We start from the raw sequence: 26,318 nt of genomic DNA, 5'->3' as shown, positions 1-26,318 counted from the left end.
CAAATGGAAGGAAGAGCATTTGATTTGGTGATTAGTCAGCTAGCCAACCAGTCCAGTACCGGTAACCACTGACTCACAGTGCAATCACTAACTTCTCACTCTTCAAGTTTTCAGCACTGTGACTCGATGAGGTGGAGGCAGAACAGCCAATTATGGAACATTTTGGGCCAAATACCATCTTTTGTCACATTAAAAATATTTTATGTTCTCAGCAGCAAACGAGTAGGTGACTTCATGTTGTGCTGTCTAATAGGTGTGTGTGTGTGTACTGGAGGAAGTTGTGTTTAATTAGGAGTCTTTTTACGAGGGGAGATCCTGTTGTTTTCTAAATGCAGGCCGTCTACCGCACCCTCCACGTTTATTTGGGGATGTTAAAATACTTCTCCCCCTCTGCTCACCGCAGGTCACATGCAGAGACACACGTACAGTTACGCAGACGGGGCTTTACTGCTGAACCACACACCGTACTAATGCCTCATTAGTGTGTTCTGACTCATTAAGGCAGAGATTATGGGGTCTGTGTTGACTGACTACCTGAATGACGGACTTAAAGCTAACATGGAAAAGCTTCTGTCAACACTGTAAAGAAGCCACATGAAGGTTCAATCAAACGCAGCAAACTATGGTTTCAATTACTGTCATCTCACATGCATTTCACTGCATATGGATTATTTTATTTTACAGTGGACTACACCCACTGACTTCAGTGAGCAGCTGTCTGCATTTAATTTAGCGTAAATAGGCTCAAACAGCCTGCTCTGATTAGTTTTTCCATAAATGTCATCCCTGCAAAACACCATAACCAAAACACAAACAACAGGAAGTGCCCCCAGAGTTTATCTGTATCTCCATGACAACTGGTAGATGTAGTATTGCGCAACAGAGCTCCACCCACGGAGGAAACAATAGTCTCAATAGAGACTCAGGTCCAGCTCTAGAAAAGAATAGTATCAGGCCTCATTACAGTTGTCCTGGCCTTTGCTATTTAAAATTTCTATTCTTCCCATAATCCCCATGGAGTCTGAAAGGCTTTTACAGTCTATCAGATCTGACCTTTTCATCTGCAATGGATGTGTTCCTGGGTGTGCAGACGTTATTATGAGACAGACGTGGGCCTGTGCACATGAGCACTCAGTTGTTTATGAGTAACGACCAGTCACATCCTCTCGTGTGTATTTGTGCCATTGTGTGCAAGTGTATTAGAGTAAAAAGGAAGAGGATTTATAACATGTGCACGCATAGATGCACCGCCCTCCCTCCTAAGAACAGTGGCACACACCAGCTTTGGCAGACTTTCTAAAACACAATCTGTCAGAATGTTTTTTTTCTTTTATCAGATAATCACTCTATTCACAGTGGTAAAGACTACAAACGTTTTATTAACACAATGGGCTTATGTAACTGAAGCAGAATCACAACTAAAATGTCTCATTATAAACTTCATTGCAGCTTGTGCCAGATCATGTAACCATTATTAACATACATGTTCACAACTTATCCTGAAACAGCAGTCTACTTCCAAAGTTGCAGCAGCTCTTTCCTGCTGATAGAGAGGACAGCTTTAGTGGTCTCGTGCCTGAACACGGTTACAAACATCTACCTTATCTCCACAGCTCTGCCCCATATGCAGCCAACACACACATGCACACACACACACACACACACACACACACACACACACACACACACACACACACACACTCTCACACAGTCCCTCACTCACTCTCTGCCCTGTCCGCTATATTTAGCACCATGCTACATTAGCACTTCACACTCCATTGAAAATGTACGGTACAGCAACAGTTTAGATAAGAGCTGTGATTTACTTTCTTCATGCTGGTGCATACACGCACATCGATACATACATTAGGCTGTTTGCATAATATTTCTCCCACTCCTCCCTTTTGCTCCCACTCATCCCTCTGTCCATTGTTTTCCCAGGCTGTTTAAATTCCTGGGCTGTGACCTGTTCCTCCCTTAGCTCCCTTTCTCCTCTTTTCTTCCCTTATCCTGTCATAGCTGGGTCTTGTGCTTGATTTCCGTTCTCCTGTTTCTTGCAACTTAGTTTAGCTTTCTTTACAATGGTTTGTAAGCGTACATCAGAGGTTTGTGTGTGTGTGTGTGTGTGTGTGTGTGTGTGTGTGTGTGTGTGTGTGTGTGTGTGTGTGTGTGTGTGTGTGTGTGTTTGCCTGTCTGCTCCAGCTGACAAGCGCGGGCTCACTTGTGTTCTGAAATAGCTCACACTGTTATTCTAACAAGTAACAGACTTTGTGTATGTGTGTATGTGCGCGCACACTGAGGTCTGACTAAACAAAGCGAGGCCACTTCAATTGCTGGGGCCACAGAAAGCTTCTTTTCCCCTTCATCACTCCTCCCCTGACCCCGCGTTACACACACACACGCAGACATGCACACACACCTCCCAACCACAGAGCCCAGAGCAGGAAGCACAGTCCCTGAGGGAGGGAGGAGGGATCAGGAGGAGGGGAGGCACAAATGCCCCCTCCCTCCACAGCCCTCCTAGCAAAGCTGCAGGAGAGGAGGAAACTTAACTTTGCACACTTTCTCTCCAACAACACACACGCACATGCCTACAGATGGTGAGCACACACCAACTCATAACGTTCTGTTCCCCTGCGTCTGGGAGGATTTAAGATACACACATGTTGCGGAGTACGTCTTGGGGGAAACTTTCTCGCCCAGCTGGCTTTGGCTGCATTTAAAGAGGAGCTGATGGTTCATAAAAGGGACGGAAAAGAGAGGAAAAAAAAGAAAAGCCAAGCAGAGGAAAGAAAGCCTCCTCCCTCTCTCACACTGTCTTCCTCCAATGTGAGGTCATCCAGCGAAGGGATCCACTGTGGACAAGACCGCCTGGTCTGGACCTGATCAGAGAGCTCCAGATTAGGTTCTCTTCTCTCCCTCCTTCCGCTTCTTCGTCAGCGTCTGCCATTTTTTTCTCCCCTTCCTCCTTATCCATTGCATTTTCTCTCCAGACAAATTGGAACATACAGCGAAGAGAAGAGAGGATTTGGCTGAAGGCTGTGTGGATTTTAATGTGCAGCATGTTTTTGTGTGAGCAGCCCTGAAGAGGTTGTGTTTCTCCCACTCCTCAGGTGTTCCAATGGCGTCAGTTGGAGAATCTCTACTTCAGAGAGAAGAAGTTTTCAGTAGAAGTTCATGACCCCAGGAGGTAAATTTATATCACAAATGTAAGCTAGTTCAACTTGCCGCAGTGCTTTTGTTGGAACAGTTTTATTATCTCTGTTTTTTTCAAAGGTAACTAACTAAGTCTCAGCTTGCATGACAGATTCATTGTTTTGCTGATCGTTATCTCATGCCAGTTCTGCATCAGAGATTGATTGTTATTGCTACTGAATTTTTTTTTCAGATAAGATTTGAAAGTGGTAGAATTTTCCCTCAGTCATGGACACCTTCCAGTAGCTTTCACTGTAAATTACCACTGTGCCATATGTGAATGTGTTAGAAATGCATACTACATGTGCTACAATGCAGGAAAGAAGATTGGAATCGTATTTGGTAATGGTTGCAGCATTTGTCTTGGCAATGGAGCAAGATATTGGGGATGTCCTGGTGGAGCCTGACACAGATTGATCGGCTGATTAATAACTCGCTTGTGCGGCCACATCCAAGCACAAGCACATGTGCTCTTTCACACACCCAAAGGGTGAACCCTTGATGGTTGACCACAGAAGGATAGATGGCAGTGCGATAGCCATTTTGCGGAGGAAGTGACCTCTCTTGTGTTTATTTAACATGGCTATATACGTGGAGTGTTATTCTGCAGACGGAGGGAGGGAACGGGAGAAAGAGACGGACAGGGTGAAACAGAGAGCAGTGATGTTTTCTTTAAAGGAAGCTGTCATTAGGGTGAGCTGGTCTGTTGCTCAGCTACAGATGTGTGTATAAATAAAGATGAGTAAACAATGGGGAACAACGTGTGTGGCTTCGGTTCGCTCTTATCAAGCCTCTAATATTAATTGGTGATAATGTTTTCACTGTTGTGAATATGTACCATCTTCTGTATTCAGTGTATATAAGGAGGCCTTGTGTCCGCTCCTACTGTAGGGCGTCGGTGACACGAAGGACGTTTGGTCACAGTGGCATCGCTGTGCATACGTGGTACGCCTGTCCTGCCCTTATCAAGTCCATCTGGGCCATGGCCATCAGCCAACACCAGTTCTACCTGGACCGCAAGCAGAGCAAGGTCAGTCTAAGAGGTCTAAAAGATACTCACTCGCACCAAAGGCCAGATCGGTATCGGCCGATATAACGCCTTGTGATTGTTATTGGCCTATATGCAATCAATTTTGTATTTGCACATTTCTGAGCTCCTGGTCCGGCTTTTTATAGTGAAGGTTTGGTTTTTCCTGGCACAAAAGGGGGAATAAATAATCACAAAAACAACGTAAGACAGCAACAACAAAAACAACAATATTCAGCATTGTCTATTCACCAATTAGTTTTATATTTTTACTTCTTTTATTGTAGCGTATTAACTTGTAATTAAAGTACTTAATAATGTGTTTTGACAAACCCTCTCCATTCTTGTCTTTCCAGTCTAAGATCCATGCAGCACGGAGTCTGAGTGAGATCGCTATAGACCTTACTGAAACAGGAACCCTAAAAACCTCCAAACTGGCCAACATGGGCAGCAAGGGCAAAATTATAAGCGGCAGCAGTGGCAGTCTGCTCTCCTCAGGTCAGTAAAGACAAGGAGACTATGGGGGAGAGAAAACTTGATGTGTGTGTTTGTGTTTGCATGTGTGGTGTTGGTGGTGGGGGTCTACAAATGGAGCTACAGAAACAGCTGCTTCTGGAAAGAGGCCATCGATTCTGCGCTGCATGTTCTCACAGTCACACTGTACACACACCCCACTCGCTGTCATTCTGTATGTATAGAACGCCACTCCCACCCTCCATGTCACACAGACTCATCATCCAGAGGCCCCTGCCCCCGCTAAATTTAGTGGGTGAGGGAATGAAAAGGGCAGCAGGTCAGTTTTTAGAGTCCGCATGGCCTTTAAAACAATGCTTGTCCATGTCGAAAAAGTAATGAGTGCGATAAGAAGATTTGTACATTTGCCAGATTTAGAGTAGAGATGAAAATAGCCTTTTGAAACCCAGGCCGCCATGTAAAGTGTGTTAAGAAAGCAAGTGCAGTAATTGGGCTGACTGGAAACACAAGTACTGTACCCAGGTTAGCTACTGCTGCATTATTCACTTATGGAATGGCATGCACTTGACCAAACCAGCATCATTTATGATTGAAGAGCAAGCATGTGTTGGCTATTTAGAGTCTAGCACACCTTACTGAACCAATTACCATTCCAGGGAAGAAGAACACGACTCTCTTTCAGTGGTAATGTCCTCTTTCTAATATCCTAATAGCTCACCTTCCCGATCGGGTCTCTTTTTCTATAACAGTAGATACATCTATGTCCCCACCTTCCTACTAAATCCCTTTTCCTTAATCTCTTCTGATAATCCCCCTTTTCTCCTCTGTTTGTTTGTTTCTTCTCAAGTTCCACCCCATATCACACAGGGTGTCTCAGTCCTATCCGTCTGTGTCTTGTCACTTGTCTCTTTGATGTCAGTGTGCTGATTTCACGATCCACTCTTGACTGAAGGACATCTCTGCCCAGCAACATAACAGGAGCTATGATGTCACATCCATGCACCACCCCTCTTCGCCACAACGTACACATCTCTGTCTGACTGTGGCTCTCTAAATAGCCACATCTAAAGCATAGAGTTTGTTTGATCAATTTGAAACCTTTCATGGCTGCACGAGTCGCTACAGAAAAGTTGTCTGTCAAACGGCACTCAACACACCAAACTGAATGTATTTTAGCTGTAAGAACAACTGCATGGTCACTGCAAGGGTTTGTTGACCTGCAAAACAATAGATATGGAAACATCAGATTTAAATATAGTATATCTTGTAACAATGGAATGACATTTCTTTCCACCACAAATGTTTCAGCAGTGGTTAGTTTTGTATTGTTGCCATGTTTCACGGTCAACCACATAGGGTCACTGAAGGAGCAGAGAGAGAAAGTTCATGTGTTTGTGAGGAAAACGTGTATGTGTTGTTTTTAACAAGGTATGTTCCAAACAACACTGGCACCATGTCACGGCCTCTGAGATTGTGCGTCACAGACTTTGTCCTAAAATGCCCCTTCCTTCAAACACTCACACTTGCACAAACACACCACTGAAACTCAGTTTCCTTATCGAAATGCTCCATTCACTTCCTTGTAAACATCCTGCGAGTGCAGCAGGTGTACACACAGTTTCAACCTCCTCTCCGCAATCTGCTTCAGGAGAGCCCCCAACTCCAAGCGCAAACATGCACTCTTGTCCTCATGTTACGTGTTGTGTGTACCCTGCAGGCTCTCAGGAATCGGACAGCTCCCAGACAGCAAAGAAGGACATGCTGGCAGCATTGAGGGCCCGGCAGGATGCACTGGAGGAAACACTAAGACAGAGGCTAGAGGAACTCAAGAGCATCTGCATCAGAGAGGCGGTATGTGAAAACAAAGGCAAATTGTTCAAATATTTTGAAAAGCAGAATACTGTTGTGCTATTCCTGTCAAATTTAATTTATTTCCTTGTCCTCATTTTGCCTTGCCTAGGAGCTGACAGGAAAGCTTCCAAAGGAATATCCTCTGGATCCGGGAGAAGAGCCACCCACAGTGAGGCGGAAGATCGGGACTGCCTTCAAACTTGATGAGCAGAAAATTCTTCCTAAGGGAGAGGTGAAGCTGCAAATCCTTGTTCTTCTCACTGACACTTTAACACACTCAGAAACGAAGCAGGAGGTCTTCTAGTCATGTCAATGTTTGAAACAAGTACATGGTCGAATGGAGTGCTAATTAGTGAGTTAGTGTTCATATCCGTTTGATGCAATTTTTAAAATGTTTTGAAATACTATATAATCACTTAATGGTTGGGAGGATGATTGGCACGTCAAGTTAACTGATCCTGACTCATTTGTTCAGTAATTGAAGGAAACAGAGAAGAGTGAGAAGCCACAGTCTGAGACGTCTTGGACCCTGTGAAAGTACTTGTACTGCATCTTTGCCTCGCTGTCTTTTTTGTGCCACGGCTTGATTTTCCAGAACAGCAGAACTTCTAAAAATAGTCTGGCAGCATTCTCGCCACAGGAAGTGGTGATAGTAGGATTGTGCGCACGCCTGTATGTGTGCAGGCATGTGTGTGCGTGTGTGTGTGGGTGCGTGTCACTAAGGTTGTATGCTTTGACAAGTATCCAGGGACACAATATCACCAAACTGCCTGGCAAGCAGAAAGATGTTTCTTAATTTAGACCGAACACCTTAAGCTTACACACACTGAGAAACAGAAGCCGCTCTGGCAGGAGTGTGAAGGGATTGTTAGAGAGAGGGATTCTTCAGAAGTGAGGTAGTCCAGTCAGATGTTGACCCAAGTGAATACATCATCGCTCTGTCTCCCTGGAGGCAAGTGAAATCATCCCAGTACTCACATCAGTGCATACATCATGTGTTTGTCGCATGCATTTTTGCATTGCGGTAAACGTATATACAATACATTTGGAGCATGACAGAGTTTTTTACTTGGATCACCTAGTAGTCTCTGATCTACACATTTCAGAAGAAGTGCAGAAAAAAGGGGAGGATGGATTGATGGAGAGGTGTTATTATTGGGGAACAGAGTTTCTCAATAGAGTATCCACTGGTGATAAAATGCAGAGCTGCACACAGATAAATGGTTTCCGCAGTATGTTTTCTCTGGCAAGGCCTTTGTGTGTGAATACGTTGCATGGGAGAGTTACAGTCTGAATACGTGTCTGCTCACTGAGCCTTGTTGTTTTTGGATTGTGTGGAGATTTCTGTTGCTAAAACTGTGAGCAAATCCAATATCTTTGTGCTTCTGTTGCTCAGAGTTTGCGCTCATGTTTGTGAATGTGTGTGTCCTTGTCCCAGGAAGAGGAACTGGAGCGTTTGGAGCGGGAGTTTGCTATTCAGTCCCAGATTACAGAGGCAGCCAGGCGTCTTGCCAGCGATCCTCATGTGAGCAGTAAGAAGCTGAAGAAACAGAGGAAGACTTCTTATCTGAACGCACTGAAGAAGCTCCAGGAAATTGAGAACTCTATCAATGAGTACCGGGTCCGCTCTGGCAAGAAGCCCACACAGAGAGCATCACTTATCATAGAAGGTACTAATATCTTCCTCTTATCTCTCTATATCTATTAGCTTCAGTTGGCGCCACACACAGCAGTGTTCCTCTTCACAGCTTCTTCAAGATGTGCGAACATGACACTTTCAAGCGTTAAGATTTTGCAATCATACAATCTTTAACTTCTTGTCTTTTTTCTTTATCTTATAGAGGCCAATATTGGTTCTGAAGACAGTTCATTGTCTGACGCACTGGTCTTAGATGACGGTGAGTCTTTTGTCTAACATTTGTGTAGTTTAGTAGCTCATGATAATCATTTATCTTAATTGCTTTGACTTAATTCCATGATTGTTCTATTTCAGATGATCCTCAAGTCACAGGTACCCCCACCTTCTCTCCAGTAGCATCGCCGCACAAAGGCCTCCCTCCTCGACCACCATCTCACAGTCGGCCCCCTCCACCTCAGTCGCTGGATGGGCTTCGACACTTGCACTACACGCGTTCTGACTACGATAAATCACCCATCAAACCCAAGATGTGGACTGAATCGTCACTGGATGAGCCTTATGAAAAAGTCAAGAAACGCTCTTCTCACTCCAGGTATGACAGATTAGTATCTTAATTAGCCCTTTAGAACAAATAAAAGACATAAATGCAATACATAACTTATAAATTGTGCTTATTTCCCTCGCCCCTTCGTCAAGTCACAGGCGTTTCCCAAGCTCCGGCAGTGCAGAAGCAGGAGGTAGTAACTCTCTGCAGAGCAGCCCCATCAGGAGCCTCCCTCACTGGAATTCACAGTCCAGCATGCCGTCGACCCCGGACCTGAGGACCAGGACCCCACACTATGTACATTCCACTAGGTCAGCCCTTATAAATTCTTTTGTTTACTTTTTATTCAAGACTCTCTTGTAAATGTAGCAGATTGTATGTTACTATAAAGATACATAGTGAATTGTTCTTACAGACAGAAAAAATGTCCTGGTCCTTTTATCCTTTTCTATTAAAATCAAAATTCCATTGTTTTTAGAGATTTTTTCCAGCGCAGCTTTTATTAATTAATGTTTTTTTTGTGATTCTGGATCTTACAGGTCAGTGGACATCAGTCCCACACGTCTGCACAGTCTCGCTCAGCACTTTAGGAACCGCAGCTCAAGCCTTGAGTCCCAGGGCAAACTGTTGGCATCCGACCCTGACGCACACCCGCACACCCTGGGCACACTGGGCAGCCCGGACTTCTTCCTGGGCCCAGGACGCAGCTCCAATGGCTCTGACCCATTGGACGACTGCTCTTCATGCACCAGCCAGAGCAGCTCGGAGCATTACTACCCCTCTGGTGGACCCCCCGGCAGCAACCCCAATTATTCTACTCTGGGAGAGGACTCACCCTCCAAAGCCAGGCAGAGGCAGAGGCAAAGGCACAGGTAATGGGCATACACAACTCTTTTTCTGGCAGTATGTATTCTATATAAATAAATGAACAGAGGTATTGTGAAACTAATATATTTGTTGTACTTTTTTCAATCTCCAGGTCTGCAGGTCACCTGGGTTCTTCTAACTCTGGCTCCATGCCAAACCTGGCAGCTAAGAATGGCTCCATTGGAGGTTCAGGTGGAGGTGGAATGGGAGGGGGACACCATGGAGTCTACCTCCACAGCCAGAGCCAGCCCTCCTCTCAGTACCGCATCAAGGAGTACCCTCTTTACGTTGAAGGCAGCCCCAACCCCGTTGTGGTGCGCAGCCTGGAGAGTGACCAGGAGGGTCACTACAGCGTGAAGGCCCAGTTCAAGACCTCCAGCTCCTACACGGCCGGTGGACTGTACAAAGAGGCCTGGGGGGGAGAGGAGGGTGGAGAGGGGAGCGGTCGACTCACGCCATCACGCTCTCAAATCGTACGGACTCCGTCATTGGGGCGAGAGGGTGGTGGAGGCGGAGGAGGGGGGAGGGCAGCAGTGTCTGAAGAGCTGAGGTGCTGGTACCAGAGGTCCTCAGGGAGCCTGAAAGAGAGGAGTCACTCGCATTCGGGGTCGACTTCCTCCGAGACAGGGTCACAGCAAGGCACCCTGGGACATGGTCGAGGGAGTAGAGTAGGAACACTTGCCAAGGGCTCACCAGGTAAGTCTCCATCAGCTGTTCATATTTAAGTAGAGTATCATCATGTGTATGAGATAAAAGCTTTACAATTTGATTCCGCTGGGCACAGCTGTGGTTTTGTTCCCTCCTCTGCATGGCTTCATACCCTACTGGGTACATTTAGGAAGCAGATTGCCTGCCTGCCTGTTGCTTTAGTAAATCTTCCTTGATTTTTGTGCTTCTACTCTAGGTAAGTGGGCTGTGTAACTCTTTTGTTTTCGTTTGTTTTGATTTGATTTACGGATTGGGAGTTGCAGGTTGTTTTAATCTGAAAACTGAACAGATGCTCTATACTGTTACTGTGTCGGACTTCCTGCCTTGCACGAGCTTCTCTGTTCAGTTTGAGGTGGTTTTGAAGCCGTGCCCAGTGGATTCAGGTAGCCTTATCTGATTGTAGATACCTACAACACAGAGTTGTGTACTTTGTCCATTAAATGTTGACTTATTAGTTTAACTTCATGAGAGCAAATTGTATGGGAAAAGGTATTGCCTTATGTAAGGATCAAACTCCAGACTTTCAGATTTTTGAACTGACATTCTGCCTACTGTGCTAATGAAGCCTGTTTTAGCCACTTATGTGTATCTAGAGCATGGAGTTAACGAGAAAAAGTTGACTTTGTGAGGGTAAGATGTCCAGTTTACAGGAAAAACAAAAAAAATTAATGCCCCGTGTGAGGCTCGAACTCACGACCTTCAGATTATGAGACTGACGCGCTGCCTACTGCGCCAACGAGGCTTGATCCACCTGAGGCAAATGTTCTTTGTGACACTGAGGTCACACACCCCCCCACCTCATTTGTAAAGCACAATTGAAATTCCTTTGCCCCTCACCCCACCTCTATTATGTGTGTTTTCTCTGTGTATCCACGCATCTCTGTGTATGTGTGTTTGTTTCCTGTGTCTCGCTGTGTAATGCTGCATGTCTGTTGTGTCTTTTAGCACGACTAACTGTCACTTTTCCCCATAGCTGCATCCCCTCACAGCCAGAGGAGTATGACGCCCTCCAGCGAACACGCAGCCACACCCACACCCCCCTGTAGCCCACAGCACATCCTCAACTGGCAGAGCGGGTAAGACACACACTCAGCAGCAGATCAAGGTGACACGATGTTCGAAGTCACATCTGATTTAACATCAATTTAGGGCAAACTGCATCTTGGCACCTTCTTCCTGTCAGTCTTCATCCAAACCTCACTCTCACATCCTCACGAGCTTTGATTTTCTGTTGTATCTGTGTCAGCTGATTGTCTCCACTGTTGAACTAATCCCAAAGAATGATTTTTATGTGATTTTGGGCTCTGTTTTGGAACCTTTTTTCATACTCATAATCAAATGATGTCTCTCTTTTCATACGCCTCGGCTGTGTAAATGTGTTTCACTCACACAATCTGTTCCATGTGTCTCACTTTTTCCTGGCATCTCTCACACCCTCTGATCAACATTTCATAATTGAAAATTCTCTTGTCACCTAATATTTTAATATTTCCTTCTCGTCTCTCTGTCTCTCTCTCTCTGTCTCTCTCTCTCTCCGTCTATACTAACCCTCCTTCCCTTGTGTGTGTGTCCTCTCTCCTGGTTTAGAGGCACAGCAGACAGCTCTCCTACTGAGGACGTCTGTCAGTCTCCCCCTCAGCCCAGCTCTGATGCATAGAGGTACTGTCTGTGGTCTCAGCCTGCAAGTGGTCTAAACCTACAGTGCACTGTTAGGGAAGCACAGCAGCAGCAGAACAGAGAGAAAACAACCTTGAAGCAAAAAATGTAGTGTGACAGCAATGCCAAATCCACTCTCAGTCAGACTTTTATTTATAGAAGTATGTCCATTCAAAATTGACAGTCTAAGCACTCTTTGAACATGTTTACTAGTCACTTAGATAAAAGGTGGAGGGCTGAAAATGGGGAATGTGCACAATTTCTTGCTCTTTGACGGTGGAGGTATCTGTGTCATGTACTCATCCTCTGGCTGTACTGGATCTCTGCATGTGCTCTGCTCTGTGGTATGACACTGACAGTGTGGCTAATTACTTAAAGGTTTTACTAATGGTAATAACTTAACCATCTGCTGTATGTGTTGTGACGGAAAACATTCTTTAACAAACCATCTCAGGGGCGGATAAACACTTGAAACCGAGAAGGCCCTGTTCAGACCCGCTATTAATATGCATCCTTAGTGATCCAATCATAAGTGGACAGCTCTAAGTACAGATGCATTGGGGTTGCATTTGAGATCGGACCACATTCAGAGGTGGTCTGGGCCACATGTGACCACATTCTTGGAGCAGTGTGTACACACATGTGCCGTGGACCACATTGAAAGACCGCCTACTAAACTGATGTCCTCAGCAAAACAACAAGAAGAGGCCAGAGCGACGGGCAGAACTGTTTTTGGACTCTCTTAACTTGCCAATGTTAGCAGCAGGAGTTTTTGTCTGAACTGAACAAATACCTGCAGTATCCTCCGACTTTGTAAATTGAGCATTAAATAAAGCACATGAGCACTCTCTGACTCTGACTAAAATGCATGTTGAGAGTTATTCTAATGCCAGGTGGGAACTGACAAGACTTAGAGCTGTTCACTTGTAATCCGATCACTAAAGGTGAAGGTCAGTACCAGGACTGACCAGGGCCATAGGTGAAAATTTCTGCTTAATTTAACTTGTTAAAGTAAAGCTTTTCTTTAAGTCAGTCTGATCCTTGTCTTGCGTCTTTCCTCTGCAGGTCTTTCAGTGACAGCTGTTTTCTCAGCAGCCCCCTGTGTTCAGAGCTGGCAGATGTGCAGTGGTACGGACATGACAAGGCCAAACCTGGAACCCTGGTCTGAGACCTTCCTGTAGGGCCCAGAAAAGTCTCATCGCCCTCTCCTACTGCCTCTCCACTGTCCCTCACTACTACCCATCGACAACCAACAACCTCATCCTCAATGCCCTACAAAACCCCTGCTCTGACTGGACGGCGGACTGGACCAGAGCGTCCCTCCTCCCTAAATCCTGCCCTCCATCCATCTCAGCACCTCTTTATTATACCCATCCATCACAGCTCAGCTGGACAGGGACACACTCGCTGGGCTCCGATAAAAGCTGATTTCACAGGACAGACTGAGAAGTGCCACCTCAGCTGTTGAACTGTTGCCCTGCAGCACCCTTTCTTTACTCACCCTCAGCACACAAGCAATGGGGCAATGTGGGGGGGAGGCGTGGGGGGAGGAGAGCACAGAAAAAATATCAAACATACAACTTCAACTCAACGGAACGAACATCAACCATTCCAGGATCTGTTTCATATCTCATCTTTGGTCCTTACCAACTCCAATGCACTGCCACCTAATCAGAGGATACCTGCTGGATTTGAGCCACCAGTTAAAAAAAACAATTTCCAGGCCCAGATGAACTGTGTTGGATTTCATTATCCCCATTAATGTTTGTCTTATTTTTGTTTTTCTCTCCCTGCATATTTAAAAAAGAAGATGACACAGACTTAACACGGGAAAAAAATCGGATTTAACAAACGTTTAGATGACAAATTCAACTCCTCTCAGTTTAACCCACAACCAAAGACAACAACTGGATTGACTGGTCACACCAGGGTCCCTGGGCTGGTGCCCCTGCAGAGAAGTAACTGCGACTGTAGAGAGTGAATTCACAGTGACAATATCAGGACGGTTCACGGGACTCCATCTGGGATATTGACGAGGACTAATAGCAATAACAAACATTGTACAAGTATATAAACTGGTTTGAACCTTCGGAGTGAATTGAAGCAGGCGTTTCGCCATGTTCCCTGACTTGTGGTGCTTGGAGTAAAGGATTATTAGTGCATCATAGGGAGAATTTGGAGTTGTGGTTATTGGGTTTGGCATTGGTCTGGGCTTATTTCAGTGACTTCATCGTTCATGTTTATTTAAGGTCCTGACGAGATTTCTCTGTCCGCAGTAGTTTGTTTGGCCACATGGCGCATTGTGATTCCACTTTGTTACATGTTTCATTTTCACCCCTGAAAGTTAAAGATGATTGGCTGTCGACATCTGTTGACGTTACTTATGTTTGATATTGAGGCCGTTCAGTGAATCGTGTTTTTTGTCACTAGTGTCTCTACTCCTCTACTGGCCTTGGCTCTATTCTGGTTCTGTCAGTCCCTGTAGTAGCACTGTGTTCTTTCATCTTTCAGTCCATCTCTTCATCATGACAGGAGCATCCTGTTTGAACACAGACACTAGTTATAACACACACACTGACAGTCACAACACCGTATATTATGAGCACGCATGAGTGCAAGATTATTGGTGCCAAACATGTTGGTGCTTTACAAGTTTTTTTACTGTAATTGAGCACTGAAACAAGCTACAACCCGCTTCAAGACTTTAGCCATTGTATTAAACAACAGCTAGGCAGAGCAGCCAGAAAACATTCACCAGACTTCTCTCATATCTGGCATCGAGCGTAGACGGAATTATTAAAACGTACAGTGAAAAGCACAACAGTGTCTATGAGGGCTGGACCTACAGTTAATATGTTCTCATTTTCCACTGTCAATATTTTACCAATGAGTTCTATCAAAGTGCATAAGACGGGAATGGAGAAGCTAGAACCACAGATTAGGAGATAAAGATAGGCTCTTTCTTATTTGTGTATGGACAATTTCAGGATGACAATAATTAATACCCCGCTGTCAAGGCAGAAGAGAAGCCATAGTCAGAACTGAAACAAAACAATTCAAATGAGGAGAAATATTTTCTCACACGTCCCAATCAACAGATCAGACATTCAGAACAGGGTTAGAAAAGCACACCTGGTTTTGTACGGAGGAAGTAGAACTTTGCATGTTTTAGCTGTCCCTGAATCATGAAACAGAGTTTATGTTGAGAATCATTTTGCACAAAAGGATTTAGGAAAAAGTGGGATTTTTTTCAGTCTTTCAGCTCCACTATGTTAAACAAAGGGTGTAACAATCTGGAATGGAACAAATCTTAACCTGTCATGCCTCACTGTGTTGTGTTTCCTTTATGCAATATATGCAAATCTGAAGGTTTAGCCCGATCCCTGCATGGAGAGTTGTCCATCAATACCTGGTCACATCTGACCAGTCTTTTACCCAGGACTGGAACCAGGATCCGCTCCCTGGTTACCATCTCATAGAAACTTAACACTTCTGTACTTCTATTAGAGTCCAAGTTTGACCCTGCTCTGCTCACTCAAAGTCTTTCGTGTGCTAAAGACACGATCCCATGCATGCCCTGCAAATCCACCGATGAATAAATACCCCAAAGACATCCAGCATCCGACTTCTATATCATGTCTTGCTCCGTAGTGTGTCCTCGACCCCCAGAAAAAAGTCCCGCTTTGACCTTGTGGTAATCTCTGAGCCCGATGTGAAGAAGTGTGACGTCCCCTTCCCCTCTGTAACTCCAAACATACCATATTCTCTGTGCTCCATAGAAAACGTATGAGGTTTTTTGTAATACTTCAAGAGAAGTGAACTAACTCTTTTATCAGTCTATACCTGTATGTACGGAGGGGCACTGTAAGGTTTTGTGGGGTTTTTAACATTCACATTCATTGTTTTAACAATGTTCCATTTTATATGAACCAGTATTGTTTTTTGTTTTGTTTTTTTTAGTTCTGACATTGTAACAACCCTTTCAGGTGCTACAAAATGACCAGTTACTGCTTTGTCACGTAGGATCTAGACATCTCTTCATTGTTATCAATAGATTCAATACCAGATGTGCAAAATGAAGCTTATTTTAACAGACAGTTTAATAGTAGAAACACTTCCCCTACCAGACAATAGAGCATGTAACTTGATTTTATCAGTTCTGTTCAACTGTAACAATACATTAAAAGGTGTTGTAGAAAAAAAATGTGGAATTGCTGAAAAAAAAAACAAAAAAAAAAACTGAATTCCACAGTTAATTTATTCTTTTTTCTATTAAAAATTTGTATAGTAACTTTACATTTTTCAAAACTGTGTTGTTGGAAATTGATGATGAATTTTCAAGATGAGAAGCCGTGGTGGTTCTTCAGAAAGAAAAATAAATTATTGATGAATGTTCTCAAGATTATGCCTTTGTCTGTTTTCTTTTCTCTTCCTCCACTTCTCAAAAATAAAAAGCACCGAGTTGTCCGCTCGCTTCCAGGTGGCTCACATCAAACCCCACCGGGCCGACTCTGCTGAAAGGTCAGAGTATCAGTCAGACTTATCAAAGGGAATCCCCGCTTGTAGTCACCACTTCTACTCCTCCGGACACACTCAGCCTCTTGTCATCACATCCAGGCCTCAGTCACTTCCTTCTCACACTCTGGCCTCCAAGAGAAGGAGAAGGAGGATTTCCTGCCGATTCAAAAGGAAGCTACAGTCCAAAGATAAAAGATATTACTCACCATCCAGCGGCAGAGCACGAGATTTAACAGCTGCACATTCATCCAGGCAGAGGTTTTTTCCACACATTTCTCACTTGCATGCCACTGTATGACATGGTTGGCAGCTAACTCAGATCTCACAGACAATCTCTCTTTGTGTAGATGAAACATGAATACCATTTATGTGTACTGGCAGGAGATGCAGACATCTGAACAAAGTGATTGCGTGTTGTTAAACTTACATGTACACACGCTCATATCATGAAACACACTCGACTCAGACTGTAAACACACACACAAAGTGCTAAACCGCACTGAGAAGTGTCTTCTACCGGAGAAACCGGTTGTCAGTTTCTGTGAGGACAACCAGCCTCGTCCTCCTGCTTTCTTTTATTCCCCGTCTGTGTCCATTTACTAATGAATCCCATGTTAGTCTTTGTACTTGGTGTGTTCCCATAGCAGCTCTCCCAAACCAGGCAACAGCTGGAAGCTGTTAGACCGACATGCCGTGAGAAACTAGCTCCTCTGTGATTTTTTCACTTGCACAATTCTTTGTGTGTGTGTGTGTGTGTGTGTGTGTCTGCTATAGGAGTGGTGTATGACCTTGCTTTATATTCTTAATGAAATCCTCCATCACATTTAGATATTTAAAAACAAATGCACCACATTCCTCACTGTGTCTGTTCTCCTCTATCTATGTTTGTGAGGACCAGAGTTTTGGTTTCAGTCTGTTGATGAGTGCTGTGTTTCAGGGCTCAGACTGGATTAAGGTTCAAGTCACTACGAGACATAAATATCAGCCCTGGAAACAGTCGGAAACAAGTTTACTAAAAAAAAAAAACCCAAAACATTTATTCACAGTAGATGCAAACATTATATTCACATTACACACATCATACTGTTACTATCATACATGAAAAGGCCTGCCTGCTGGTAATGTGTTTATATAGAAGAGATTATGGCCGCACATTTAACTCCAAGGGTTTTATTACAAACACCCTGAGAGGACTTGGACACTAGTGTCAGATACAGCCTCTACCATATACATCCCACAGCTGATGTAAAGCACACGTATCCTCATAGTAATTAAAATTCTCTAACAGTGATGTTAACCTCCAATATGTAGTTACAAAGGCCTTTTTAACCTTATATGTAACCTTATAAACTTGTTCTTCCCTCTGGTGATGAATTATGGGCTGTGGACTACCACCTACTGTGTGGTATGTATATACTGTGTGTAAGGCTATATATGACACTTTGGTAACAAGATCCTTGTGGTCACCTTCTCATTTCAGTGTGCGTCATTTTCACGATTAGCACCCAGTCTCTGATGTGCAGTCACCAAACAACTTCTGCTTATTTTATTTTATTTTTTTTTAATTTATGTTAAGCGACAGAAGTGAAGCGGTGTTGTCCTCTAACACTCCAGACAGGCAGCAGGTTTATGAATCAGACAGTGCAGCATGTGAAATCATTGACAGTGCTGCCCTCTAGTGACGATCACAGAGTGGCGTCTTTGAAAATGAGTTTTAAAAACACTTAATTTATTCTAACAAGTCATCTTTGTGTGTTATATACATCATTTCTTATTTGTGTGCTTTTTGCATATCTTAACGTTGCTGATGCACTTGGTTTGGATAAAGCGAATTTCAATTTGTCTGAAAGGAGAAGTGGCACTGAGTCATCAGTCAGGTGACACGATATGTTTCACAATGTCTTAATAATTTCCTCAATCAGGACTGGACAAGCTTCTCATGCCAGCCAGTACAAACCCTCATCTTCTACAGTAACTTGAGTTTTACTAAATGTTGTGCACGCAGGAGTGTGTTACTTCCAAGGTCTTCCAGTTTCACAGAGTCAGTTCCTCTTGTTCCAGTAGAGGCCCGTTAATTTCATCTGGAACCTGCCCAGAGAAAAAAAAAGCAATGAAAAAGACCCCATTCATTTCAACCACCTATGATAATCAGGCCTGAGCGATGCTTTTTTAAATTTCACGTCTCAGATTTATTTTTCTGGCACTGTGTTTAGAGAGCAACTTCCCAAAAAAACACTAAAAACACAAACTGGAAAATACCAAAATTACCAAATGAATGTTAAACCAATCTGCCTTTTTTATCCTCTGCCACTATATTTACCTGTGCGACGCGGCTGTAGGCCTGATTGTGGGGAGAACTGTAGCGACGCAGGCCTCTCCAGGACACCAGGAGAACATAGAGCGACGCCAGAAAACACTTCACGGAAAATGCTATGGCGCTCCCCTTTGCAACATATGAACCAACACGCTGGTGAGAGGAAATGAATGGGGGAGAGAGTGAGGGAGGACAGTGCAACATTCATTTCTGTCACTATCAGAGCTGGAACAAGCATCATAGTAGTTAAAAAAAAAGGTAGAACACTAAAACAGAATTGCAGGATTACCTGTTGGGTTGTGCTTAATGTGGCAGGAAATGTAGACCTGATGCTGACGGACAGGAAAGCAGAGAAGCCAAACAGCAGACAAAAGATATTCAGACCCATCAGGGTGATTATCTGTCAATGAAAAATGCAACATTAAGACAGGAAGTCTATGAGATGAACAAAAAAGTGACATGACCTAGAAACGATTTACCTTCATTTTATTAGCTTTCCTCTGAGCCTCCAACGCCAGACACCCGGCAGCTACATACTGGAACAACACAAACAAGTTAGGACGCAGTATTTGACTCTGTGTGTCTGAATGATTTGAGCCGAGGCGGACGTGGACTCACAAATAGGCTTGACCACACCGGTGTTGTCATGGAGATGGAGCAGTTGTAGCTCACACATGCATGGATGACTGTGGTTAATATGCAAGCCAAGGCACTGAGGATCTGCACCACCTGAAGGGAAACAGAGGCCGTATGAAGCGGGAAGACAGGTTAAAAAGCCTGTTAAGTCATGGTTTGTTTGGAGGAGCAGAAAGAAAGCAGCGTCTCACCCCAGAGACTAACAGTCTGGTGTTCACCACGGCCCCAAACCAGCGATGGATCCTGACATTGACTAGTTCCGCATGACTGGTGACCTGGGTCGGTGGGCGGGTTGAGGGTGTCTCTTTAAAAAACACATGGTACAGCCCCTCCTGAAACATGTTCTGCGTCATCTGTTGTGGGAAAAAAAAAAGAGTCAACTTGTAGGGGAAACAAAATGGAGGTTACACTGTATACATTGTCAAACACACCTTGGAGTCAGACGCCACACTCGGTTTCAGTCTTACCTTCCTCGAATGTTGTCAAACTGATTTATCCACAGGCCTTCATATCAACAGAAAAACGTCATCTAACTGAGAGAGGAAACATTTAAACAGTTTTTCTCTCTGCTGCTGTTATTCCACGGTGAAGTCGATCCAGAGTGTTAAAGTTCACTTGGGTTGGATGATAATGTGAGGTGGAAAGTCCACTGTCGAGGAGGTGACTCAGGGTGATCATTGGCCGTGACTAAGAGCTTATCAGCTCATAGGCAGCGCTCACCTACTTACAGCATCAGAAGACTGGGGGGGGTTTTAGACTAGAGACAAACCATAACACACTCAAACTCTAATTCTATTCATATAATAAAAGAGGAAATAATATGATAATGATTTGTAAATAGAAAACTGACTTTATTAGCAATGCAAAATTGCACAAAAGACACATTCAAACAAACTTTTTGGCAATCAGAAAAAAAATGAAACAAGGGAAATATACAAACAAGGGCCCACAAAATATGTTAAAAAATACACATTGAGCTCTTATGAGATGGGTCATCTCAAGACGTCATATAAAAGCATGTGGAAAAAGATTAACATTAAAAGGATGACGCAAAAAGTCAATCAACTTTAAACCAAAACCGAAATTGTCACAGCAGAACCAGATATATCACCTTTTTTGATCCCAAGCATTCTTCTTCCTTTTTAAAGGAAGAAAGATGTAATTTATCAGATTACATGCAGCTTTACAAGAGTTGTATCACATATGCAGTAGTAACTCCACAAGACCTGTAAACACACTTCAATGTGAAAAATCAGTAGAGTTACCCTTTAAATGTACAGTATACATGATCAGATCATTTAGCAGTTGAAAAAGTTATTGGATTCACAGATCATTAGAACAAATGGGGGCATAAAAATTGTAAATAGAGGTGGGCCTATGATGGAGCCGTGAGGAACTCCACGGTTAATATGCTGATAAGAGAGCGGCTGTCTCAGCAGTGGTTACTGACTTATTTTTAATGGCATCACTGCACCACTGTGAAACACTTGAAATTCTTGGTAAAAGGAGGATTCCTTCATAAATGTTGGGGTGGAGTCTCGTGTTAGTGCCCTGTTAGCTCCACCACAGGCTGCAGTATGCTAAATATAAACACAGTACTCTAAATATCCTCCACATTTACATTTATGGAAAACAGCTTTGGACAGGACATAACTTCGAATGCCACTGACATGAGTGAGTGAAGCTGTTTCTCATTATCATCAGAGTGAACAACAGTCACTTTTACTTGAGCAATCTAATTTTTGGCATAAAAGATGGGTAACAACAAAATGACATCATGCAGACAATCACGTGCCCACTATTTAATATAACTTAGCTTATTAATGTCATTGTTTACCAGCAGATTCCAGTAACAAGCTAACGCAATGAACGAGAAGGGGAAGCTGAAAATGCATGTGAACAGAGCATCTCTAATCTAAGTCAACAGAGTCTGAAAGAGCCACAGAAGGCAGCAGAAAGAGGTCACACAGCACTCCGAAGACCTCGGGCAGATGGACGTGAATGTGGACAATCTATAAATACAGGGACATGTCAGACCCATTCTGTTTTTCCTGGCAGAGTTTCTGTGTCATCATCCTCCTCTGTGCCACCTGCGTACAGGTCAGCCAGCCTGCTGAAACGTGGTCCCCAGTGATCCAGTTTTTTAAAGTCCTGCTCCTCGTCAGAGTCCGAGGACTCGATGGAACTGAGAGACTCTGCCTCTGAGCCGCCGCCGCCCTCGTAGTCGAACACCAGGAGACAGTCGTAGGGAGGGGCTGTGGGGTCGCTGTCTGCAGCGTGCAGGTTCTGCAAGGAACACCAAGAAAAATATATAAAAGAGTTACGATACATCTGATTCGTTGATACGTTCATATTCTTGGAAACATCATGTCCAATTTATCAAATTTGACACCACTCACATCCTCAATAAATTTGCCGACCTCTTCATCGGCGTGGAGTTGTAGGCGGTAGGATGGGCGGCTCGTAGCAGTAGGAAGCACTTCGGTGCAGACGACATCAGGACGGTTATCAAGCCCTCTGTGAAGCTGGCTCAGGTTGTACTCCTAAGTGTATACCACAGAAACAGAACGCCCTTACTACTTCCATTTCTGGCACTTTTAGACTGATAAAATTATTTCTACTAGTCAGTGTAAGCAGATATCTGACATTGCAGATGTCTCGTGAAAACATCTGCCCTAAAACCTGCTGCTCCTACCTGGTCGTCTTCTCCTCCTCCCTCCTCATTGTAGAAGAAGATGTTTTCCCTGGGCACGTCTTCAAGAAGAGCGACCTCCTTCTCCGACCTCCTCCTCCTCCTCCTTCTCAGCAACAGCAGCAGCAGCAAGAGCAACACTGTGGTCAACAGAACAATCAGAGAAATTAAAAACAGAAAAAACAAAACTTAATATACGACGCTGGGTGAATAAGGAAGACCTGATACGTACACAAAAGACCAAAAATTGCTCCCAGGGCCGAGGTTGCAAGAGAAGAGTTGAGCATGCGGGGGGAGCTGTGTGGGACGAAGCAGGTAGAAACAGCTCCTTGACACGGGCACACCTCTACGTCCAGTGAGCTGTCTTGGTAGAGCATGCCAGCATCGTAGATACGCAGTAGAATGCGATAGTCTCCTGGTGGCAACTCATGTTTGGGAGCCAGGGATGCCAAGTTGTCTGCAAAGGGGGGAAAAGATGAAGAGTTAACAGTTGAGGAGTTTCTAGGTTTGATGATTTCATACAGGATGTATTATGAATTTTTTGTTGCTGACCACTAATAAAAATTCAGGCACACTGTCTGTGACTTCTCTTACTTGTAGAATTGGTGCTCACGGTCCAGTTGATCTTGTGCTCTCCTTGAAGCTGCACCATAAACGGTCCTGCATGACCCGGTCCGTCAAGGTCCACTATGTCAAGCTGGGCGGGAAACGGATCTCTGTTGCACAGGCTGACTCTCCTCTGCTCGATCACAGGAAGATGGTCGTTCACATCCAACAAACTCACGATCAGAGTACCCGTCCCTGTAGCCGGGACGGTATCTAGGGAGAATGTGAAGAAAGGAGCACAGCGGGGTTTTGTGTTCAGACAGGTGAGTGAGGAGGGGAGCTGTCACAGTGTCGTTACGGGAGACGATGAGTATACATTTACCGTTGTCGTGTGCCAAAACTAGGACTGTGTATCTGCCGTCTTTGACATACTGTGATTCTCTGTCCATGCTGCTATTCACTGTGATGTATCCTGTGTCTTTATCGATACTCAGCCACCTGACTGTGTCGCTGTGTAGACCATATCTGAAAACAAGAAGAAACAGAGTAGATACATACATACTGTGGACACATGAAGATCCAAATTTCTGTCCTGTATGAGTTATAATTACCTAACGCTCTGTTTCCTGTCCGTGTCTGGGTCCTTCGCCCTGAGGTCGGCCACAGAACTCCCTGTGTTGGCGTCCTCTGAGATGCTGACACGAATCTCTGACGGACTGAAAGCAGGAGGCTCGTTCTTGTCCACGACCGATACAGCGACCGTGGCCGTCGAGGTCGACACCGGTCCGGAGAAAGGCGCCTCATTCGTCACCACCACCAGCAGGGTGAAGACAGGAACGCTCTCAAAATCCAGCTCCTTGAAGGTAAAGGAGAGGGCGAGTTTTGAAGAGCTCTGCATGTTGAGTAAAACAACACAGACTTATAAAACCAGACAGGCGTTTCCTCACTGTGGCTGTCGTGAGGATTCCCTTCATTTTATCGAGGCCCGTGGTGATACTGAAGTCTCCCCTCTCGTTGCCTTTGACTATTGAGTATCTGGTGTTGGCATTCGGAGATCCTAACTCATCCTTGTCAGTGACCTTTAGCGTTGTAACCTCAACTCCAATCTCATTCTCAGGGACCAATGTGGATATCTGGGGGGAAAAAAGCAAGAAGCTCTCAAGAAGCTCGTATTTCAATGTCATTCTGAAGTATTTGGGCACGTTTTTTTTAACTCACAAATGTGTTGGTGAATAGTGGAGCATTGTCGTTGCTGTCAGTAACACTAATGGCGACGGTGCAGGTGGCCGTCAGCCCCGCCCCCTCCATATCAGCGGCTTCGACGATCAGCTTGTACTCTGGCTGGGTCTGACACAGGGACGTGAGTCACAGCAGAAGTGAGGACTGAGAAAATCTTGGAAAGAGAAGGGTTTTCTGCTCATTGTGCGATTGCGTTACCTCTCTGTCCAGTCCATCTGCTGTCACGCTAATCGCTCCACTCACTGGGTTTATGGCAAACATGTTCTTCTTGGGTGTTTGAGGGATCTGAGTCAGTATCTTAAACCTTATCATAGCGTTGTATGTCTGCGGGTCGTCTTTATCCACTGCTGTTACCTTCATGATGGAGTCACCTGTTGAAGAAAACAAAAAACAGTGAGCACAAGGACTTGGAAGTTCACATTAAAGGGACAATTCACCCCTAAATTAAAACAACATAATTTTCCTGTTACCTGTAGTGCTATTTATCCATCTAGAATTTTTGGGGGTGTGAGTTGCCAGTTTTTGGAGATAGAGAGGTCATCATCCTCTCAAATAATAGAACTAGATGTTAATCGGCTTGTGGCGCTCAAAATACCAAAAACTCCGAACAAAACTCTAGAAATAATCCACAGACCTTGTTGAAATCAGTTTAAAGTAGGAACTATTTTCTTGCTGCCAAAGTACATCTGCCCACCACATCACTTCGCAAAATTAATCTTGCATCAACTCATAGACAAAAGGTCAGATAACTAAACAATGTTACATCTCAGTTGAGTAAGATGCTTCTTTGGTTTACATCCTGCGCTGACACAAGCACAAAACCTCTTGGTTTTTTTTTGTTTTTTTAAAAAAGTTTCCTGTCTTTTCACACACCGATGTCAGCGCTTTCGCTCACTCCGCCATAGAAAGGGTTCTGAGTGAATGCTGGAGCGTTGTCATTCTGGTCGATGATGTTGATAATGAGCTCCATGGGCTCCTCGGCCTTGATGCCCCCATTCAGTGCATGAGTCCACAGCTGCAACACACACAACATATATACCTGCGGTTAGTATATATAAGGATATAAGTTCTGTGATTCAGCGTTAAAGGTGAGATCATGCTCACTCTGTATTTAGCTGTCCTCTCCCTGTCAAGTGGCTGGGTCACGTACAGCACTCCAGACCGCCGGTCGACAGTGAAAAGACCTTCAGGGGGCTCATCAGCTCCGGGTCCAGTGACCTTGTAGGTTATCGCCACCGTATCCTCATAGCTTGACTTGATCTAAAGCACAGTAACACAAGTGATTCAGTCAATACATGTAGTGAAAAATGCATTCAAAATAGTTTCATTTGCTTGATACTACTGTAGTTACCTTCACCATGTATTTGGGATATGGACCCCTGTCATTCTCTGGAAAGTCAATGGCTGGAATAACCCACTCCCGCTTCATCCGTTTCAAACCGCCAGACACGTGAGGGAACTCAATGGCAGGGAGCTGCTGGAGGGCCGAGTTGTTCTGGTTGAATCAGGACTCATCGTGTCAAGTCAGGTATTGGAAAGCAAACTCATCAATAAAATCTAATACGAGGATAAGAAAATGATCTCAAAATGTACCTCTAGATTTTTGCTTCTGGGGGTTTCACCATCTGAGCAGTTGCTTCTGTTGTTTGAGCAGCACGGTTGAAGTTCTGCTGCAGCCAGAAAGGCTAAAAACTGAGGGACAAATACATCTAAACTCAAAATAATCAATAATAATGCTTATATTTATGAAAAGAGTGTGAAAGAAACTACTGCATGGAAATAACTTCTGTATTGCGCTTTAAAAAAATAATAATTTAATGAAACCAATTACATTTTACTTTTCAGAAAATAAAAACAAACTTTTAAGAGTAAAAACAGTAGAAAGAGTAAAAGCTTCAACCAAAACATGTTAAAAAAACAACAGCCAATAAATATACATCATGATAAATATGAGATTATATATAGTTAGGCTAGGCAATAAAGACAGTTTGAAGTTTTCAGAAGAAAAGAAATTTCAGTGGTCAGCCAACACAAAAACAGGCAAAACAATAACATAACTTATTACTTGACTACAACTTTTTAACACTCACCTGGACTTGGCAAATCAAAAACAACCCCCTCAAAGTTCTGCTGTTCCCCATCGTCCTCTTCAGTATAAAAAAACCCTGCAGGTCTCTCTTCCACTCTCTTCCAGACTGGATCTGCGTCTTTGTTCCAACGGCAACCTGCCAAGTTTGTGACATTTACAAACCGTCCTTATGTGTCACCTTCAAGGTCCCTCAGTCTGTGTGATCAGCAGGTGATCATCCAGACCTGTTTTTTGTTCTTTTAACCGCCTGCAGCCACCGTAATCCTGAGCTGACTGTGCTTTCTTGTGCTAAGGAAGCTAACTAAGTAGTTTGATTTTATCAG

The 26,318-nt window shown here is 44.1% G+C and overlaps 3 protein-coding genes and 1 non-coding gene across 14 annotated transcripts in view; 1 reads left to right on the top strand and 3 right to left on the bottom strand.

The window, feature by feature from the left end:
• Window positions 1-16,362, top strand: part of frmd4a (FERM domain containing 4A) — an 85,374-nt gene extending 69,012 nt beyond the window's left edge. For 4 of the 11 annotated variants that reach the window (XM_037106832.1, XM_037106828.1, XM_037106833.1 and 1 more), the window contains 13 exons: window positions 3,114-3,190; window positions 4,084-4,225; window positions 4,579-4,720; window positions 6,414-6,547; window positions 6,657-6,779; window positions 7,986-8,217; window positions 8,389-8,445; window positions 8,541-8,778; window positions 8,883-9,041; window positions 9,270-9,602; window positions 9,710-10,293; window positions 11,279-11,381; window positions 13,027-16,362. In XM_037106832.1, the coding sequence (XP_036962727.1) occupies window positions 3,114-3,190; window positions 4,084-4,225; window positions 4,579-4,720; window positions 6,414-6,547; window positions 6,657-6,779; window positions 7,986-8,217; window positions 8,389-8,445; window positions 8,541-8,778; window positions 8,883-9,041; window positions 9,270-9,602; window positions 9,710-10,293; window positions 11,279-11,381; window positions 13,027-13,129 (2,427 nt within the window). In that variant the 3' untranslated portion in view covers window positions 13,130-16,362. Of the gene's footprint in view, window positions 1-2,536; window positions 2,906-3,113; window positions 3,191-4,083; window positions 4,226-4,578; window positions 4,721-6,413; window positions 6,548-6,656; window positions 6,780-7,985; window positions 8,218-8,388; window positions 8,446-8,540; window positions 8,779-8,882; window positions 9,042-9,269; window positions 9,603-9,709; window positions 10,294-11,278; window positions 11,382-11,892; window positions 11,965-13,026 lie in introns of those variants that run through there. The other 7 variants (XM_037106837.1, XM_037106831.1, XM_037106836.1 and 4 more) reach the window with 7 other exon arrangements.
• Window positions 10,975-11,047, bottom strand: trnam-cau. The gene has a single exon. It is a non-coding gene; the product is annotated as a tRNA-Met (tRNA).
• A 1,109-nt stretch (window positions 16,363-17,471) lies between the features above and the next one.
• si:dkey-30c15.13 (uncharacterized protein LOC558731 homolog) lies at window positions 17,472-20,056 on the bottom strand. Its single transcript, XM_037106839.1, has 7 exons — window positions 19,897-20,056; window positions 19,621-19,782; window positions 19,412-19,522; window positions 19,273-19,329; window positions 19,083-19,193; window positions 18,800-18,946; window positions 17,472-18,567 (listed from the first exon to the last, which is right to left on the bottom strand). Exons 2-7 carry the CDS (start codon window positions 19,780-19,782, stop codon window positions 18,514-18,516), a joined length of 642 nt encoding a protein of 213 aa, XP_036962734.1. The 5' UTR covers window positions 19,897-20,056; the 3' UTR covers window positions 17,472-18,513.
• A 236-nt stretch (window positions 20,057-20,292) lies between these two features.
• On the bottom strand, window positions 20,293-26,164 carry LOC119023855 (B-cadherin-like). The gene is made up of 15 exons (XM_037106092.1): window positions 25,997-26,164; window positions 25,500-25,598; window positions 25,258-25,401; window positions 25,011-25,166; window positions 24,780-24,921; window positions 24,105-24,277; window positions 23,886-24,014; window positions 23,615-23,800; window positions 23,279-23,523; window positions 23,050-23,192; window positions 22,716-22,940; window positions 22,354-22,578; window positions 22,125-22,261; window positions 21,829-21,972; window positions 20,293-21,715 (listed from the first exon to the last, which is right to left on the bottom strand). Exons 1-15 carry the CDS (start codon window positions 26,147-26,149, stop codon window positions 21,461-21,463), a joined length of 2,556 nt encoding a protein of 851 aa, XP_036961987.1. The 5' UTR covers window positions 26,150-26,164; the 3' UTR covers window positions 20,293-21,460.
• Window positions 26,165-26,318: the final 154 nt, after the last annotated feature.

This window comes from Acanthopagrus latus, chromosome 8, assembly GCF_904848185.1.
Source record: "Acanthopagrus latus isolate v.2019 chromosome 8, fAcaLat1.1, whole genome shotgun sequence".
In the NCBI taxonomy this organism is placed as follows: Eukaryota; Metazoa; Chordata; class Actinopteri; order Spariformes; family Sparidae; genus Acanthopagrus; species Acanthopagrus latus.
Note: the sequence above shows the minus strand (reverse complement) of the source record. Positions and strands in the feature narration are given on the sequence as shown.

Bases quoted from the DNA above. Each gene is read 5' to 3' on its own strand.
- si:dkey-30c15.13 (XM_037106839.1), bottom strand. From the start codon at position 19,782: ATGACGCAGAACATGTTTCAGGAGGGGCTGTACCATGTGTTTTTTAAA. The intron at 19,523-19,620 runs GTGAGACGCTGC...GTTTCCCTTCAG, and splicing joins CCAGACTGTTAGTCTCTGGG to GTGGTGCAGATCCTCAGTGC. The intron at 18,947-19,082 runs GTAATCCTGCAA...TCCTCTCACCAG, and splicing joins CATTAAGCACAACCCAACAG to CGTGTTGGTTCATATGTTGC.
- LOC119023855 (XM_037106092.1), bottom strand. From the start codon at position 26,149: ATGTCACAAACTTGGCAGGTTGCCGTTGGAACAAAGACGCAGATCCAG. The intron at 25,402-25,499 runs GTACATTTTGAG...TGATTCAACCAG, and splicing joins CCAGAAGCAAAAATCTAGAG to AACAACTCGGCCCTCCAGCA. The intron at 21,716-21,828 runs GTGAGTGGTGTC...TGTTCCTTGCAG, and splicing joins TCGGCAAATTTATTGAGGAT to AACCTGCACGCTGCAGACAG.